General features: G+C 40.7%; 2 protein-coding genes across 3 annotated transcripts; one reads left to right on the forward strand and one right to left on the reverse strand.

Moving 5' to 3' along the window:
- Window positions 1-13: 13 nt before the first annotated feature.
- slc25a27 (solute carrier family 25 member 27) lies at window positions 14-5,901 on the forward strand. The gene is made up of 9 exons (XM_014205289.2): window positions 14-308; window positions 3,218-3,397; window positions 3,526-3,607; window positions 4,085-4,207; window positions 4,404-4,516; window positions 4,601-4,685; window positions 4,791-4,883; window positions 5,074-5,176; window positions 5,272-5,901. Exons 1-9 carry the CDS (start codon window positions 221-223, stop codon window positions 5,341-5,343), a joined length of 939 nt encoding a protein of 312 aa, XP_014060764.1. The 5' UTR covers window positions 14-220; the 3' UTR covers window positions 5,344-5,901.
- Window positions 5,902-6,255: 354 nt separating this feature from the next.
- On the reverse strand, window positions 6,256-15,595 carry LOC106607854 (uncharacterized). Of its 2 annotated transcripts, XM_045720884.1 has the most exons (8): window positions 15,494-15,595; window positions 9,239-9,279; window positions 9,112-9,130; window positions 8,577-9,005; window positions 8,177-8,308; window positions 7,638-7,870; window positions 7,334-7,480; window positions 6,256-6,692 (listed from the first exon to the last, which is right to left on the reverse strand). In XM_045720884.1, exons 1-7 carry the CDS (start codon window positions 15,586-15,588, stop codon window positions 7,356-7,358), a joined length of 1,074 nt encoding a protein of 357 aa, XP_045576840.1. In that variant the 5' UTR covers window positions 15,589-15,595; the 3' UTR covers window positions 6,256-6,692; window positions 7,334-7,355. The 2 variants fall into 2 exon arrangements, with proteins under 2 accessions (XP_045576840.1, XP_014060762.2); XM_014205287.2 differs by having other exon boundaries at window positions 6,256-7,480.
- Between the last annotated feature and the right edge of the window lie 1,754 nt (window positions 15,596-17,349).

Consider the following 17,349-nt stretch of genomic DNA (forward strand, 5'->3'; position numbering starts at 1 on the left):
AAAGGTCGTTGTCCCGAAGAAGAGCAAAGTATACATTTAATCGAGCATCATGTCATCTTTGCACGTGTCGTTGTTTAAACGATGCACAGCGTTCGGTATAAATAAGAATAACTCTAATGATCATTGCATGTCTTTTTTTTATAATGTCTAGGGAGCTACTTTCAAACGGAGTAGCAAAGTAATCGCGAACTGCTAGGCTGACTTGCATAAGGATTTCAAAATGGGAGAAGAGAAGTCAGGGGTCCCCCAGTGGCCTCGGGTTTCAAAGTTCATCTTGTCAGCATGTGCAGCTACTGTTGCTGAAATGGGTAGGCCTATACGTGCTATCCAATATTTTTTCCAGCTTCTTTTAGGGTACTGGTCATTGTCGAATTAATTCAATGTCAATTCTACAATTTATTTACCATATTTTTTAGTTTTTAATTTCACCTTTATTTAAGTAATTACAATTTAGCAATTTACACTGGGGTGATATATGTGCAGATGAGGATGTGCAAGTAGAAATACTGGTGTGCAAAAGAGCAGAAAAACAAAAACAAATATGGGGATGAGGTAGGTGGTTGGTTGGATGGGCTATTTACAGATGGGCTGTGTACAGCTGCAGCGATCGGTAAGCTGCTCTGACAGATGACGCTTAAAGTTAGTGAGGGAGATATAAGTCCAACTTCAGTGATTTTTGCAATTCGTTCCAGTCATTGGCAGCAGAGACCTGGAAGTAAAGGCAGCCAAAGGAGGTGTTGGCTTTGGGGATGACCAGTGAAATATACCTGCTGGAGCGTGTGCTACGGGTGGATGTTGCTATGGGGACCAGTGAGCTGAGATAAGGCGGAGCTTTACCAACAAATACTTATAGATGACCTGGAGCCAGTGGGTTTGGCAACGAATATTGTGCGAGGACCAGCCAACGAGAGCATACAGGTCGCAGTGGTGGTAGTATATGGGGCTTTGGTGACAAAACGGATGGCACTGTGATAGACTGCATCCAATTTTCTGAGTAAAGTGTTGGAGGCTATTTTGTAAATCACATCGCCGAAGTCAAGGATCGGTAGGATAGTCAATTTTACAAGGGTATGTTTGGCAGCATGAGTGAAGGAGGCTTTGTTGCGAAATAGGAAGCCGATTCTAGATTTAAATTTGGATTGGAGATGCTTAATGTGAGTCTGGAAGGAGAGTTTACAGTCTAGCCAGACACCTAGGTATTTGTAGTTGTCCACATATTCTAAGTCAGAACTGTCCAGAGTAGTGATGCTAGTCGGGGGTGTTGGCAGCGATCGGTTGAAGAGCATGAATTTTGTTTTACTTGCATTTAAGAGCAGTTGGAGGCCACGGAAGGAGTGTTGTATGGTGTTGAAGCTCGTTTGGAGGTTTGTTAACACAGTGTCCAAAGAAGGGCCAGATGTATACAGAATGGTGTCATCTGCATAGAGGTGGATCAAAGAATCACCCGCAGCAAGAGCGACATCATTGATATATACAGAGAAAGAGTCAGCCCGAGAATTGAACCCTGTGGCACCCCCATAGAGACTGGCAGAGGTCCGGACAACAGGCCCTCCGATTTGACACACTGAACTCTATCTGAAAAGTAGTTTGTGAACCAGATGAGGCAGTCATTTGAGAAACCAAGACTGTTGAGTTTCCCGATAAGAATGTGGTGATTGACAGAGTCGAAAGCCTTGGCCAGGTCGATGAAGACGGCTGCACAGTACTGTCTTTTATTGATGGCGGTTATGATATCGTTTAGGACCTTGAGCGTGGCTAAGGTGCACCCGTGACAAGCTCAGAAACCAGATTGCATAGCAGAGAAGGTACGGTGGGATTCGAAATGGTCGGTGATCTGTTTGGTCACTTGGCTTTCGAAGACTTTAGAAAAGCAGGGCAGGATGGATATAGGCCTGTAACAGTTTGGGTCTAGAGTGTCACCCCCTTTTGAAGAGGGGGATAACCGCAGCAGCTTTCTAATCTTTAGGAATCTCAGACGATACGAAAGAGAGGTTGAACAGACTAGTAATAGGGGTTGCAACAATGGCGGCAGATAATTTTAGGAAGAGAGGATCCAGATTGTCTAGCCCAGATGATTTGTAGGGATCCAGATGCTGTGGGGGGGTGCAGAGCTGTTGCCCGGGGTTGGGGTGGCCAGGAGGAAAGCATGGCCAGCCGTAGAGAAATGTTTATTGAAGTTCTCAATTATCGTGGATTTATCAGTGGTGACAGTGTTTCCTAGTCTCAGTGCAGTGGGCAGCTGGGAGGAGGTACTCTTATTCTCCATGGACTTTACAGTGTCCCAAAACTTTTTGGAATTAGTGCTGCAGGATGCAAATTTCTTTTGAAAAAGCTAGCCTTTGCTTTCCTAACTGACTGTGTGTATTGGTTCCTGACTTCCCTGAAAAGTTGCATATCGCGGGGACTATTCGAAGCTAGTGCAGTACGCCACAGGGTGTTTTTGTGCTGGTCAAGGGCAGTCAAGTCTGGAGTGAATCAAGGGCTTTATCTGTTCTTAGTTCTACATTTTTTGAAAGGGCCATGCTTATTTAAGATGGTGAGGAAAGCACTTTTAAAGAACAACCAGGCATCCTCTACTGACGGGATGAGGTCAATATCCTTCCAGGATACCCAGGCCAGGTCGATTAGAAAGGCCTGCTCGCAAAAGTGTTTTAGGGAGCGTTTGACAGTGATGAGGGGTTGTCATTTAACCGCGGACATAACGGACGCAGGAAATGAGGCAGTGATCGCTGAGATCCTGGTTGAAAACAGCAGAGGTGTATTTAGAGGGCAAGTTGGTCAGGATGATATCTATGAGGGTGCCCATGTTTACGGATTTGGGGTTGTACCTGGTAGGTTCCTTGATAATTTGTGTGAGATTGAGGGCATCTAGCTTAGATTGTAGGATGACTGGTGTGTTAAGCATATCATAATTTAGGTCACCTTGCAGTACAAACTCTGACGATAGATGGGGGGCGATTAATTCACATATGGTGTCCAGGGCGCAGCTGGGGGCTAAGGGGGGTCAATAACAAGCGGCAACAGTGAGGGACTTATTTCTGGAGAGATGGATCTTTAAAAGTAGAAGCTCGAACTGTTTGGGCATAGACCTGGATAGTATGAAAGAGCTCTTTAGGCTATCTCTGCAGTAGATTGCAATATATTTTGCTGAATGTTTTACATTACACAGAACAGTGTCACTGTGATCAACTCAAAGTTGTCTCAATATCGGTTCCAGTGACATTCCCCCTGGACCTGACCAAGACCAGGCTTCAGATCCAGGGTGAAGCGGCCCTCAGACAGCATGGCTCTCAGACGGCCTACAGAGGGATGCTGGGCACTGCCCTGGGGATTGTACGTGAGGAGGGTCCCCTTAAACTGTGGCAGGGGGCCACACCAGCTGTGTACAGACATATAGGTAGCCTACACCAGACATATAGGTAGCCTACACCAGACTGATCTCACTACTTACACACATGGTGGTTTGTTGATAAGGGCTAGTTACCCACATCTTCCCTGCATAAACCCCTGCTGTACTTTTGCTAGTGTACTCAGGAGTGCGGATGGTGGCCTATGAGCAGCTCCGAGATGTCCTTGGCAGGTCTGAAGATGATCGCTTCCCCCTCTGGTGAGAGAAAAGCACAGTGGTGGAGCTGACCTCTACTCCTCAATACTAAACTATAACCACAGTTAATGTAAAGCATTGCATTTCCCCAGTTCTCAACAGAACAAAGACTGGATGTCTATTGCTCTGGATGTCTCCATGCTTTGCTTAGTGCATGAATTCATGGTAGTCCCAAGCCCCTGCATTTATCAGGAGCAGACTGAACTAGGCTCAGACCCCCTACCTATATGTACTTAGCTACCTCAATCACCTGGTACCCCTGCACATTGACTCGGTACTGGTTATCCCTGTACATAGCCATGTTACTTTTATTCATTATTGTTATTCACTGTGTAGTTATTCCTCGTCACTATGTATATAGGACCTGTAGAACTATGTACACCTGTGGTTTACGAAGCATGTGACAAATATAATTTTATTTGGGCCTCTCTGCCAGTGTCCACCCAGCTAGGCCACTGTGATCTCTCTTTTCCCCAACAGGAAAGCAGCGATCGGGGGCATGTTGGCTGGGGCTGTGGGTCAGTTCATGGCCAGCCCCACCGACCTGGTCAAGGTGCAGATGCAGATGGAGGGGAGACGGAGGCTGGAGGGCAAGCCACCCCGGTGAGAGAGTGTGTTTAACTAGTTTTCAGCCTTTAGCCATCCTTCAACCTAAACTGCATCTCGGTTTGTACTTCCTATTTTAACTCGTATGTAATTTAGTTATAAGCTAATAATCACCCATTAGATACAGTATCGTGTGAGAGAGAAATGTCCCTCCCCCCCAAAAAGTGGACTCATCTGGCCTCTTTTGAGACAGGGTTCATGGAGTGTACCATGCTTTCCTGAAGATTGTCTCTGAGGGGGGGATCCGGGCGCTGTGGGCAGGGTGGGTCCCCAACGTACAGAGGGCTGCTCTGGTCAATCTAGGAGGTATAGTTGAATGAATACAGGCACAAGTGAAAATGTACTGTCTGTAATGTGTATAGGGATTTAATTACTCTCAAATTTAATTAGATCTCACAACATATGATACTGTCAAGCACTTTCTACTGAGAAATACCTCGCTACAAGACACCAGCCTTTGCCATGGGTTAGCAAGGTAAAGTATAACACAGAGATTTAATGATAACTCAAAATGTATATCTAACTACTTCAGAGAATATACTTTCAAATTCAAGTTCTGAAATCCTTTTTCTCCATCCAGCACATGTTCTGGTCTGGTTGCTGCTACCATGGGAACACCAGCAGATGTCATCAAAACCAGAATAATGAACCAGCCCAGAGGTCCAAATGGCAGGTTAGTCAGCCAATCAGAGAACAGTAATCATTCCTTGATAGTGATACTGCTTAGGATGTCATTTACAGCTTATTCTAGCAACAAGTGAACATCCAAAATGCAACAGATAAAGCCTTAACATTACAGGTTTTATAATGCTGACAGACCAATAAACAAAAGTACATAATAGGCTACATAAATTTTTCCACAGGGGCATATTGTATAAGTCTTCCATTGACTGCCTGATCCAATCTGTCAAGGGGGAAGGGTTCATATCCCTGTACAAAGGCTTTCTCCCTACTTGGATGAGAATGGTACATTTACTCTGTCTCATATTATGTTTTTAACCTTTGACCGTGACAATGTACAATACATTCATACTGCCCTTGTTGTCTCTTTGGTACTGCAGGCTCCCTGGTCCATGACGTTTTGGCTCTCATTCGAACAAATACGAAAGACAATGGGCATCAGCTCGTTCTGAAACCTGGACTGTCAGTCAGACAGGTTGCCTAGTGGTTAAGAGTGTTGGGCCTGTAACTGAAAGGTCGCTGGTTCGAATCCCTGAGCCGACAAGATGAAAAATGTGTCGATGTGCCCTTGAGCAAGACACTTAACCCTAATTACTCCTGTAAGTCGATATGGATAAGAGCGTCTGCTAAACGACTAAAATGTAATGGACTGATCACATTCATAAATGTACTTGTTTGAGGTGCTCCACTTTGTGCTACAGAGCCATGTACACAACATGCAAAACTGTGCCATGGTAGTGATGCTTGTTAGTTCGTTGTCATTTGTCACAGAGACCAGTCAGTTGACTTACTATGATACAAAGTGTTCTCCACTGTCTCAGGTGTGATTACTGCTTCTACTGGTTAAATGTTATAGCAAATAACTTTCTGAACACTAACATTATAAAAGCTGTATGCTGAATTGCATAGGGTAAGAAGCATAAAGACACATTTATATATATATCAAACACAAGGTTTTAACTGTGGCCACTGCTGACCATAAGTGAATTAAATACTATGAAAATAATCAATTCAAGACATTTACAGAGCTTTCTTATGTTCACTACCAGTAAATAACTGGTAGCTTTACTTTTTCCCTTGTATAGGACTGTCCTGTGTGATGACAAACTGTTTGTCTGTAAATCTGTCCCCTATTTAGTGAATATTTCTCCAATGTAATTTATCCCAATGGTCTATGACTTTTTAGTCATTATACAAGTCTGATAATGTTAATGAAAGTTATTTTGGAATTTTGATAGATGCAATGTTTAGGTTAGGTCTGGAATTATATTAAGTTGCGATCAGATGTCTTACAGATCTAATACTTATGTACTTAGTGAACCTGGATGTGCCTCTTGTGTAAAATCAAGGAGAAAGTATCCCTGTTGTTGATGAATCAATCCAATTTATTTAGAAAGCCGTTTTTACATCTGCAATTGTCAGGTACTTTTCCGTAACCCGGCCCAGACCCCAAACAGCAAAGCATAAGCAAGAGCACAGTGGCTAGGAAAAACTCCCTAATAGGAAGAAACCTAGAGAGGAACCAGGCTGAGAGGGGTGGCCAGTCCTCTTCTGGCTGTACCGGATAGAGATGTCCAATACTTCAAGACCCTGTGGTCAGATAGCTTTGAATAAAGACACGGGTGGGTGTAGCGGCTTAAAGCGGCAGGTCGGTCCAGTGGAGGCAGCACAACCAGGTGGGCTTGGTCAGCAGGGGTTCCATAGGACTGGGATCAGCAGCACAACCAGGTGGGCTCAGGCAATGAATATCTGGGTGTATTCAGGCCAGGGTGCCCTCAGCCGCATTCCTCTGCGTTTTCCACTTCCACAGGGGAGAGACAGAAAGATAAAACAGACATTTACAAGTCATTTATGACAACACATATCTTGTTAAATCAGGGGTCGGTCTTCCATAATGTTTCACTCATAAGTAGTAGTAGACTACATGAAAAATTATTTCATAAAAAAAATAAAAAATTGTTAGGAATGCAGTCAAGTTGCACAAAGGAAAGGGTCTCTGATCCCTACCACACACTAACAGTTGATTCAGCTGTGGCGGGAAAGTGGTATGTTTACATCTCGTACGGGCTACATGTTTGTGTGTAAGTTAGCTGTGTTGTTACCATCCCTGCAGCCTAGTCTACAACGTAATGAAAGCCTAAGAGTGATATAAAAATGAAGAGTGATAAAAATGGTTTTGAATGTCAAATGTCGTGATGATTTAATCTATTGCTGTCCGTGATGCTGAATCTCAGCTAGTATACCACTTGTGCTTGACAAGGTCTTATCAATTTGTTCTCTCCTAACACTCGTTTTTTGCGATGGCTCTTACTGTCACCGACCCATGTGTTTAAACACATTTTTATAAAATATTTCAGTCTAATGCCAAATCCCCCTTAAAACAAGCCTATGATGACAGTGGCAAGAAAAAAAACTGCAGTCACACTATGGTTAGGAACAGACCTTGAAGGGAAGCATCCTTCTCTCATTGCTGCTGACAGGTTGGGCGTGTGTAGATGGTTGTTTCTTCCACCGGCTGTCTGAATGGGGACAGGGATGTTGATCGGTAGTTGTTGACTGTTACAACCACTGGCAGGAGGAGGTCATTTACTGTAAAAGAATGGAGTAGCATATTATTGTTTAGGGGCATTTGCCAAATCATAATTGCAGTTGGGAATTTAATTACTTAAGACAATATAGGATGACTTCATTACTGAAGATTCCAGTGACAACATAGAACTGTTTTCAGTTCTTGGTTATACCTTACCTTGCTCTGATTCTTGCACTTGTTCCTCTGGATATGCACTGTTCAAATTCACGTAGGCAGCGAGGTAAGGAACGTATTTCTTCATTTCTATCTCCATGTTGAAGTCCTGGAATTGGGGCGTTCCCGAGTTATCATACAGCATCCATCGCCCTCCTTCTTGTTTAACACACAGCACCATGTGTTTGATCTCTGCTGTGATCAAACCCAGCAAAAGGAACTGAAGCTCGTACTTCCTGTTAGGAGTAGAAATGCAATCAGAATGGACATAAGACAAAAACAGAAGCTGTATTGGGGTTGGCATTGTGTTATGCCCAATGTTAACTTTTATGCATTTCCCTAACCTCACTGAAACTAACCTTAACCTAACTCTCATTCCTAAACCGGTCAAATATCCACTTCCAAATATTTAACCTCAGTATTGGATCACAGCCTTCAATCTCCTAATTTTCTGCATTCGATATGCACCATACTGGTAGTGACACCAAACATAGCCTACAAGTTAAACCTTGGAAGCATTATGCAGTTCAACCTAACAGTACCTTGAAAAGTCATCCGTGATGACATAAGGAGGAATACATCCGTTTCCCATTCGGCCACGCATTTTCACCAGGATGAGTTTAGGGTCAATTACGGTGTCCAGGATGTAAACGTGACCATATATCTTAAAATTGCTTTCAAAATACACAGAAAGAGAAACACGACAGGATGGACAGAGAAAATCAAATAACAGTTTAAAAAATCAAAATGCCATTGGCATCTTAACAAAATGTGTCTTTCATGTTTATATTTCATATGGTATTTGCACACACCTATAAAGTATAATGATTTCTTAGAATTGTAAAATAAATGTAATCCGATAAAGTAGAGAAGTAATAATTAAATATAACCTGCTTGTTTATAACAATGAAATAGAAAAGGTAGTCAATGATGACTTATTACCTCAGTGTTCCATTGTAAACGCTAGCTGAGGGGCTCATATCGTAATCGTTGTTGTCGTCTTCACATTTGACAGTTGTCAGGTCATCAAAATTTGCTAGGAAGTCTTCGACATAGCCTCTACAATCTAGATATTTGTTTTGGGAAAAGTATTTTTTTCTTCCAACACTACGCAAATCTAAATTAATAAGCCAAAGACCCATCGCCTCATTATACATTTTGTTATCGAGAAAAGTTATGACTGCACCGACTGTGTTGTCTGTCATAAAATAATCTTTGACTTTGCTAAATCTTGTTGCTGTTATATGTATTCCGGCCAATAGACTGCTCAGAACACAGGTGTTTTGGAATTGGTGTCTGACAAATGTTCCTCCTGGCAGCATGTAAGGGATTTCCTCTCCTCTGATTAGCTTCTCCAAGTCTTGGTGAGACCTGGAAGGACATTCAGGCAAATACATTAAGTTGTCGCCATACAAAAACACATTTGTTGTGTGGCGACATTGTAGTGTAGTTGGGATTCCTTTCACCAGACCCTTACCCTCGAGGGATGTTCCGAGCTGCATCCATAAAGAAGAAAATGAGAAGGTAAATGAGTGTTATACCAAATAATGAACCGTTATCAAATCTATATGATATTTTTGACATGTTGTTCCATTTTCACTTACCCAATGTGACATAGTCGCTATATATAGTCTTAAGGTCAGGTCTGTAGGTGACAGAAACACAAAAGATTCTAAAATGTATTATATATATATATATATATATATATATATATATATATATATATATATATATATATTTACATTAAGATATATATATATATTTACATTAAGATATAAGGGGGATCATAGCTATATTTGTCACGTCCTGACCAGTAAAGAGTTTATTTGTTATTGTAGTTTGGTCAGGACGTGGCAGGGGGTGTTTGTTTAATGTGTTTCGGGGTTTGTTGGGCAATGTTCTATGTTAGTCTATTTCTATGTCCAGTTTATCTATTTCTATACTTAGTTTATTGGTTTGACCTTCAATTGAAAGCAGCTGTTCCTCGTTGCCTCTAATTGAAGGTCCTATTTAGTAGGGGTGTTTTTTCATGGGTTTTTGTGGGTAGTTGTTCCATGTGTAGCTGTATGTCTCACAGGACTGTTTCTCGTCGTTGTTTTGATTCAAGTGTTTATTTTGGTCTTCTTCACAAAAAGAAGATAAGTATTCACATTCCCGCTGCGCCTTGGTCCCATCTTTACGACGTTGCTGACAATATTCAATACAATTCCTCATGGTTGGTGTCTTGACAGATTTGTCCCAGATCATGTGACATAAAACATTACTTTTCTGTCCTTGCATTTATGGAAGTGCAAGTTGTCCAGTGGCGATCCGTCAGGTAGGGCAGAGCCCCACCTGTTTTGAGCCTCACACTTTTTAGGTAATAATAATAATAGTAATAGTATGTACAGTTGAAGTCGGAAGTTTACATACACTTGGGTTGGAGTAATTAAAACTCGTTTTTCAACCACTCCACAAATTTCTTGTTAACAAACTATAGTTTTGGCATCTACTTTGTGCATGACACAAGTCATTTTTCCAACAATTATTTACAGATTATTTCACTTATAATTCACTGTATCACAATTCCAGTGGGTCAGACGTTTACATACAGTAAGTTGACTGTGCCTTTAAACAGCTTGGAAAATTCCAGAAAATGTCATGGCTTTAGAAGCTTCTGATAGGCTAATTGACATCATTTGAGTCAATTGGAGGCGTACCTGTGGATGTAGGCCTACCTTCAAACTCAGTGTCTCTTTCCTTGACATCATAGGAAAATCAAAAGAAATCAGCCAAGACCTCAGAAAAAAATTGTAAACCTCCACAAGTCTGGTTCATCCTTGGGAGCAATTTCCAAACACCTGAAGGTACCACGTTCATCTGTACAAGCAATAGTACGCAAGTATAAACACCATGGGACCACGCAGCCGTCATACCGCTCAGGAAGGAGACGCGTTCTGTCTCCTTGAGATGAACGTACTTTGGTGCGAAAAGTGCAAATCAATCCCAGAACAACAGCAAAGGACCTTGTGAAGATGCTGGAGGAAACAGGTACAAATGTATCTATATCCACAGTAAAACGAGTCCTATATCAACATAACCTGAAAGGCCGCTCAGCAAGGAAGAAGCCACTGCTCCAAAACCGCCATAAAAAAGCCAGACTACAGTTTGCAACTGCCCATGGGGACAAAGATCGTACTTTTTGGAGAAATGTCCTCTGGTCTGATGAAACAAAAATAGAACTGTTTGGCCATAATGACCATCGTTATGTTTGGAGGAAAAAGGGAGAGGCTTGCAAGCCGAAGAACACCGTCCCAACCGTGAAGCACGGGGGTGGCAGCATCATGTTGTGGGGGTGCTTTGCTGCAGGAGGGACTATTATGTGGATATATTGAAGCAACATCTCAAGACATCAGTCAGGAAGTTAAAGCTTGGTCGCAAATGGGTCTTCCAAATGGACAATGACCCCAAGCATACTTCCAAAGTTGTGGCAAAATGGCTTAAGGACAACAAAGTCAAGGTATGGGAGTGGCCATCACAAAGCCCTGACCTCAATCCTATAGAAGATTTGTGGTTAGAACTTGAAAAAGTGTGTGCGAGCAAGAAGGCCTACATACCTGACTCAGTTACGCCAGCTCTGTCAGGAGGAATAGGCCAAAATTCACCCAACTTATTGTGGGAAGCTTGTGGAAGGCTACCCAAAACGTTTAACCCAAGTTGAGTGTATGTACATTTCTGTCCCACTGTGAATGTGATGAAATAAATAAAAGCTGAAATAAATCATTCTGTCTACTATTATTCTGACATTTCACATTCTTAAAATAAAGTGGTGATCCTAACTGACCTAAGACAGGGAATTTTTACTAGGATTAAATGTCAGGAATTGTGAAAAACTGAGTTTAAATGTATTTGGCTAAGGTGTATGTAAACTTCCGACTTCAATTGTATATACTACTCTCTTCATAGAACAGCGCAAACTGGCTCTAACCAGAATAGAAAGAGGAGTGGGAGGCCCTGGTGCACAACTGAGCAAGAGGACAAGTACATTAGAGTGTCTAGTTTGAGAAACAAATGCCTCACAAGTCCTCAACTGGCAACTTCATTAAATAGTACCCGCAAAACACCAGTCTCAAAGTCAACAGCGAAGAGGCGACTCCGGGATGCTGGCCCTGTAAGAATCAAATACCCCTAGCGAATTTATGGTTATCATTTATTATTGTCTGTTTGATTTACAGCAGTGCCTCATTAGATTTAACAAAGAAAGCATCAAGGTAATGAGTTCATGTTTTCGTATGTTTTTGTGCCTCGGATTTGATACCAAGTCTACTGTGCTCCGAGTCTACTTTGCACAATTGTGTAGAATAGACTATTGAGCAACACTCAACACTATATTAATTATTCTGGATATAATGACAACAAATTACATAGCCTATTGGGCTTATTCACAATATTATCTGTTAATGAAATAACAGAACAAATGCATTTTGTTTTCCATGTTAGACCTGCAATTTTAAACAATACAAGGGGCTTGAAGTAGCCTAGTTGAACTTGAATTTGCAGCTCAGAAATACTGGAATAAGCCTACCTTGAAAATTAGACATTTCCTCTGTTTGGTGGTTGAAATGTTATTGTAATTATTGTAGCCATTTTATAAGTTTACCTGCTCCCTTATCTGTGATTTCATTTTTGATCAGGTTTTGTGAGAGATGTGGCCACTTTTGTTTGTTTCCCACCACTTTAATTGAATGGTGTTGCGCTACTCTGTTGTGTTAAAACCATGTGCGGTTATTACATCTAATGTTGGCTTTCCATACAAATCCTCCCTTTAAAAAAGGAACCTGCTTTTTGGTCACTTTATCATTATAAAAACAGCGATGATGAGATTCAAATGGTGAGATGAATGCTACCACTATGCATGGTTTTATTATGTGTGCCTGCGTCGACCACATAGGCTACAGAAAAGTGCCATGCATGAATCCAATCTATTGAGTTAGGCAATGTCCACATTATTCTCACATATTGTTATGTAAAAACAATTTCAATATCAATGCATTAGCAAGCCCTGAAAAATGCTTTATTCTTAAAGTTGCAACGGCCTAGTTTTATTTATTTATTTATTTGCTTACTTTTTGCATGCTTTTTTTTGGAGGGGGGGTTCTATATTAGGCCTTATGTAAAATTATAGACATTATACAATTGTATAACATTGAAAATTACAATTAAGCGCTTGCAAAAGTCCCTGAAAGTCCTTGAATGTGACTTGCCAGTGTCTGTATGAACCCTCCTTAAAGGATGTATAGTCCCAGGCCTATGTTGTTGTATAGCTGGAGTTATCGGTCAATTTGCATATATTCCTTTTTATTCTTAGAAGGCTACACATGTGGAACTGCATTAAAATCCTTTTTAGTTTTGTTTTAAACCAATTTTGAAATGTTGATCCCAATGTCACACATTGGCCCCATTATTTATAGAAAGACCCACTTGTAGAATCTATGCCAAGGCGCATTGAAGCTATTGTGGCGGCTGGTGGTGGCCCAACGCTCTATTAAGACGCTTTATGTTGGTGTTTTCTTTATGTCGGCAGTTACATGTTACTACACGGAAAAGGGAACAGCTGGATAGGGAAAACGTCTTGAGTTGCTCAAAAGGGAATATAACTTTGCGGATAAAGTTTGGGATAACACAATGTCATGTGTACAACATCTAAAGACCTGCATCACTATACTGAGAGCTTTGCCGTTTATAAAAGGACATATTTGGTTATTTTTGGAGCCGTTGTTCATGTTTTTTCAGGGCCCCCATACTATACAACGAGGATGAAGAAGTGAGGTTTGGGTAAGTTTCTCAAAAACATGTGGAATCACAAAAAAAGGTGTCTGGACCATTCTACAACATGCCATTTACATTAAAAAAATTGAGATTTGGATGTAAAAAATAAAACTTCTCCTTTGATACTTGGTGAAAGCTCTGTTGGCAGCCCTTACAGCTGTGCATTTTCTTAAATAAGATTCTACAACTCTTAAGGCAACATATATCCATTGTTTTTGTCAAATTTGCTCAAGCTCAGTAAATTTGGTTAGGAATCATTAATGGACAGTAATGTATGTAATTGTCCCGCTGAAAAATAAAACTGTATCCCAGGGTTAGGTTTTCAAAAGACTGAGGTGGGTCTCTGCTCCTTTCGTATACATTTTTTATCCTGATTCAAATGTATTTATAAAGCCCTTTTTACATCAGCCGATGTCACAAAGTGCTATACAGAAACCCAGCCTAAAACCCCAAACAGCAAGCAATGCAGATGTAGAAGCATGGTGTTTAGTCGCTGATAAAGTCCCCAGTCCCTGCCGGTGGCAAGCTTACCCATAACATGATGCTGCCACCATAATACTTGCAAATACAGAGGGTTTCACTTAGGGTATGGCATGGTATGGTAGTCGCCATACCCTAGCTCAACAATTTAAAATGGGCTACTAAAATCATTCCAATCTCGATTAAAATATGTATTTTTTTTAACAGAGGCTTTCTTCTTTTCGCTTTCTCATATAGGCCACTAATGTGGAGTGAATGCAATGTTGTTGATCCTCTGTATTTTCAAGTATTGTGGTGCCAGCATCATGTTATGGGTATGCTTGTCACTGGCAAGGTCAGGATCAAAATGAAAGGAGAAAAGCCAATTTAAAAAGTTAGAGGAAAACCTTCCGTAACCTTCTGAAAACCCTGGGATAGAGGTGTATTTTTAGGCGGGAGAATTACACATTTTAATTCCAAAGACACACCAGAATGGCTTTCCAAGAGGTGTTGAGTGTTTCTGAATGGTCCAGTCTCAGTCTGGATTTAAATCTGCTTGAAAATCAGAGACAAGGCTTGAATATTGCTGTCCATCAATGATTCCTACTTAATGAGTCATTTTTACAAGAACTATGGCTATTATGTTGCCCTAATAGTTGTGCAAGGTTGGCAGAATCTTATTCAAAACTATTTACCACTGTAATGGCTGCCAAAGGTGCTTCCACCAAGTATTAACTCTGGCATGTGAAGACATCTGCAATCAATACATCTTCATGTTTTATTAATTTGGAACATTTTCTATCATTTCTGTTTCACATTGAAAGTATGCAGTAGGTTGTATAGATTGGTAGTAAAAAATCTAATGTAATCCCTTTTTAGATTCAATTTTAAGGCAGCAAAATGTGAAGACTGTGCAAGGGTGTGTAGACTTTCACTAGCTAGCCACTGCAAATGAATGTTAAGTTGTCATACATCTTTTGTGGTAAAGAACAGGAAATGAAAGCGATTGAAGAGAATAATTTAGCTTCTCTGCTATTTACCCCTAACACTTGTTACTCGCTCATCTTCAAAAGGAAATGAATCAAGGCATCTGCCTTCCAATCTGTCGACTTTCTAGTACTTCCCTAGTCTTAAAATGAGTTGGAGTTGCTTAATATAGCCAGAGGCCAAAAGCAGATTGTTGTAGAATGTTTAAACTTGTTTTAATAACAAGTGAGTAAATAGCAGAGAGGCTAGTATTGTCTTCAATCGCTTTCATTTCCTGTAGTTTACCACCATTCACACTGATAATGGCTTGGCGCCCAAAAAAACAAATCCTGGACACTAAACTTTTGGGCTTCAATATATCCCAATAAACCATCTCTTTTTTTACATTTAAGCCTCAGTTTTTGATTATTTCTTTTTTTTCAATGGTGTGCGGCTCTGAATGTCTTCCTGTATTATACCACAAATGTATAATAGCTTAACTTCCTGTAATGTGGTGTCTGTCTACTGTATGATGGACAGGCATCATAAACAACTTATTTTATAGGACGAGCATAATCTAGACAATATTATAAATGATAATTTAGTTTAAAAAAGCTATAAAGTACCTTGGTTCAGATAACGGCATCTTCTCTTCAGGTCTCGTCAAGTGTTTCAAAATGGACACACACATCACTTTACTAGCTTCCTGTATGTTTTGCATGACATCAACTGAGTGGTTGACTTCTCATGATGTCACCATCACGTTTACAGTTGTTCCTTGCCTATATGTTTAAATTAATATTCTCTTTGAAGTGCATATAATACATTTACAAAAAGTAATAGTAATGTTGCACATTTACATAATTAAGCAACAAGGCCCGAGGGGTTGTGGTATATGGCCAATATACCACGGCTAAGGGCTGTTGTTACACACAACGCAGAGGGCTTGGATACAGCCCTTAGCTGTGGTATATTAGCCATATACCACAAACCCCTGAGGTGCCTTATTGCTATTATAAACTGGTTGCCAATGTAATTAGAACAGTAAAAATAAATATTGTTTCATACCCGTGGTATACGATCTGATATAACACGGCTGTCAGCCAATCAGCATTCAGAGGTCGAACCACCCAGTTTATAATAGTGCACAGGCTATTCTGATTATCTATTAAAAAAATTGCCACTAACACTAGCGAGAAATGGAGAAGAATAAGGTCCCAGATCTCTTTATGCTTTAGAAGTTGCCGAAAGAGCGCAAAGAGATCTAGTACAAGGACTACAGTGGACTTACCTGTAGCCTGATTCATAGACTGTTCTCTCTACTACCACATGGCAAGCGGTACCGGAGTGCCAAGTCTAAGACAAAAAGGCTTCTCAACAGTTTTTACCACCAAGCCATAAGACTCCTGAACAGATAATCCGGGTAGCCATTTGATTATCTGCATTGTGTGCCCCCCCCAACCCCCCTTTTACGCTGCTGTTACTCTCTGTTTATCATATATGCATAGTCACTTTAACCATATCTACATGTACATACTACCTCAATCAGACCGACTAACCGGTGTCTGTATGTAGCCTCGCTACTTTTATAGCCTCACTACTGTATATAGCCTCGCTGCTGTTATTTTTCACTGTCTTTTTACTGTTGTTTTTATTTCTTTACTTACCTATTGTTCACCTAATACTTTTTTTTGCACTATTGGTTAGAGCCTGTAAGTAAGCATTTCACTGTAAGGTCTACACCTGTTGTATTCGGCGCACATGATAAATAAACTTGGATTTGATTTGATTCATACACGAGCTGAGCTAAGACTGAGATTTGGACAACAGCCTATCCTCCAGGTTCTCTTGCACAGTATAATCTGTCCATGGGTCTACAAAATGTGGCTTAAATCTTGGTGGGGGAAAAAATAAAAAGTGGGATGCATGCCAGAAAAGCCACTACACAACACAACACTAAACAATACATGAATTACACTATAACGGTGACAAACGGTGCCCACAAACTGTTAGGACCTATATAAAGCTGTCCCAACAGCAGTCCCAACACCTTACCACTGCTACACCTGGCTATCAGCAGAGCCTTGTCTGGCAGCGAAACAGTTAATTCAGCCTCATTTACTGCCTTTTAAAAAACATAGCTGATATGGCTGACTTGCTTAAACAAATGTGGTTTCTAATGACAATTGAGATGTACAAACTATGTCATAAGGGGACGACAAGCGGATAAGAGGCAATCCGTAATTTCGATTAAGACATTAATGAGCGAGCTAGGACGGACGTTGTCAATATAACTATTTGTTTAGCACTTTTGAAATGTACAGCGACAGAATTCAGAACATGGGCCATTCTTACAGTATTCTCCCTGTACACCAAGTCAGAACCGTAGGATAAATAAAGGAGGCATATAAGCAGACAATGAAAGCTCTTACAATATTCAATGATTACATTTCTCTAAAACAGGTTATAGGCTACATGTGCA

Source organism: Salmo salar, chromosome ssa06 (genome assembly GCF_905237065.1).
Source record: "Salmo salar chromosome ssa06, Ssal_v3.1, whole genome shotgun sequence".
In the NCBI taxonomy this organism is placed as follows: Eukaryota; Metazoa; Chordata; class Actinopteri; order Salmoniformes; family Salmonidae; genus Salmo; species Salmo salar.

Excerpts from the sequence above, each read along its gene's own strand:
- slc25a27 (XM_014205289.2), top strand. The coding sequence starts at position 221 with ATGGGAGAAGAGAAGTCAGGGGTCCCCCAGTGGCCTCGGGTTTCAAAG. Across the intron at positions 3,608-4,084 it reads GATGATCGCTTCCCCCTCTG|GAAAGCAGCGATCGGGGGCA; the intron begins GTGAGAGAAAAG and ends TTTCCCCAACAG. Across the intron at positions 4,517-4,600 it reads TGCTCTGGTCAATCTAGGAG|ATCTCACAACATATGATACT; the intron begins GTATAGTTGAAT and ends AAATTTAATTAG.
- LOC106607854 (XM_045720884.1), bottom strand. The coding sequence starts at position 15,588 with ATGCAAAACATACAGGAAGCTAGTAAAGTGATGTGTGTGTCCATTTTG. Across the intron at positions 8,309-8,576 it reads GTTTACAATGGAACACTGAG|CAATTTTAAGATATATGGTC; the intron begins GTAATAAGTCAT and ends GTATTTTGAAAG. Across the intron at positions 7,871-8,176 it reads ATCACGGATGACTTTTCAAG|GAAGTACGAGCTTCAGTTCC; the intron begins GTACTGTTAGGT and ends TACTCCTAACAG.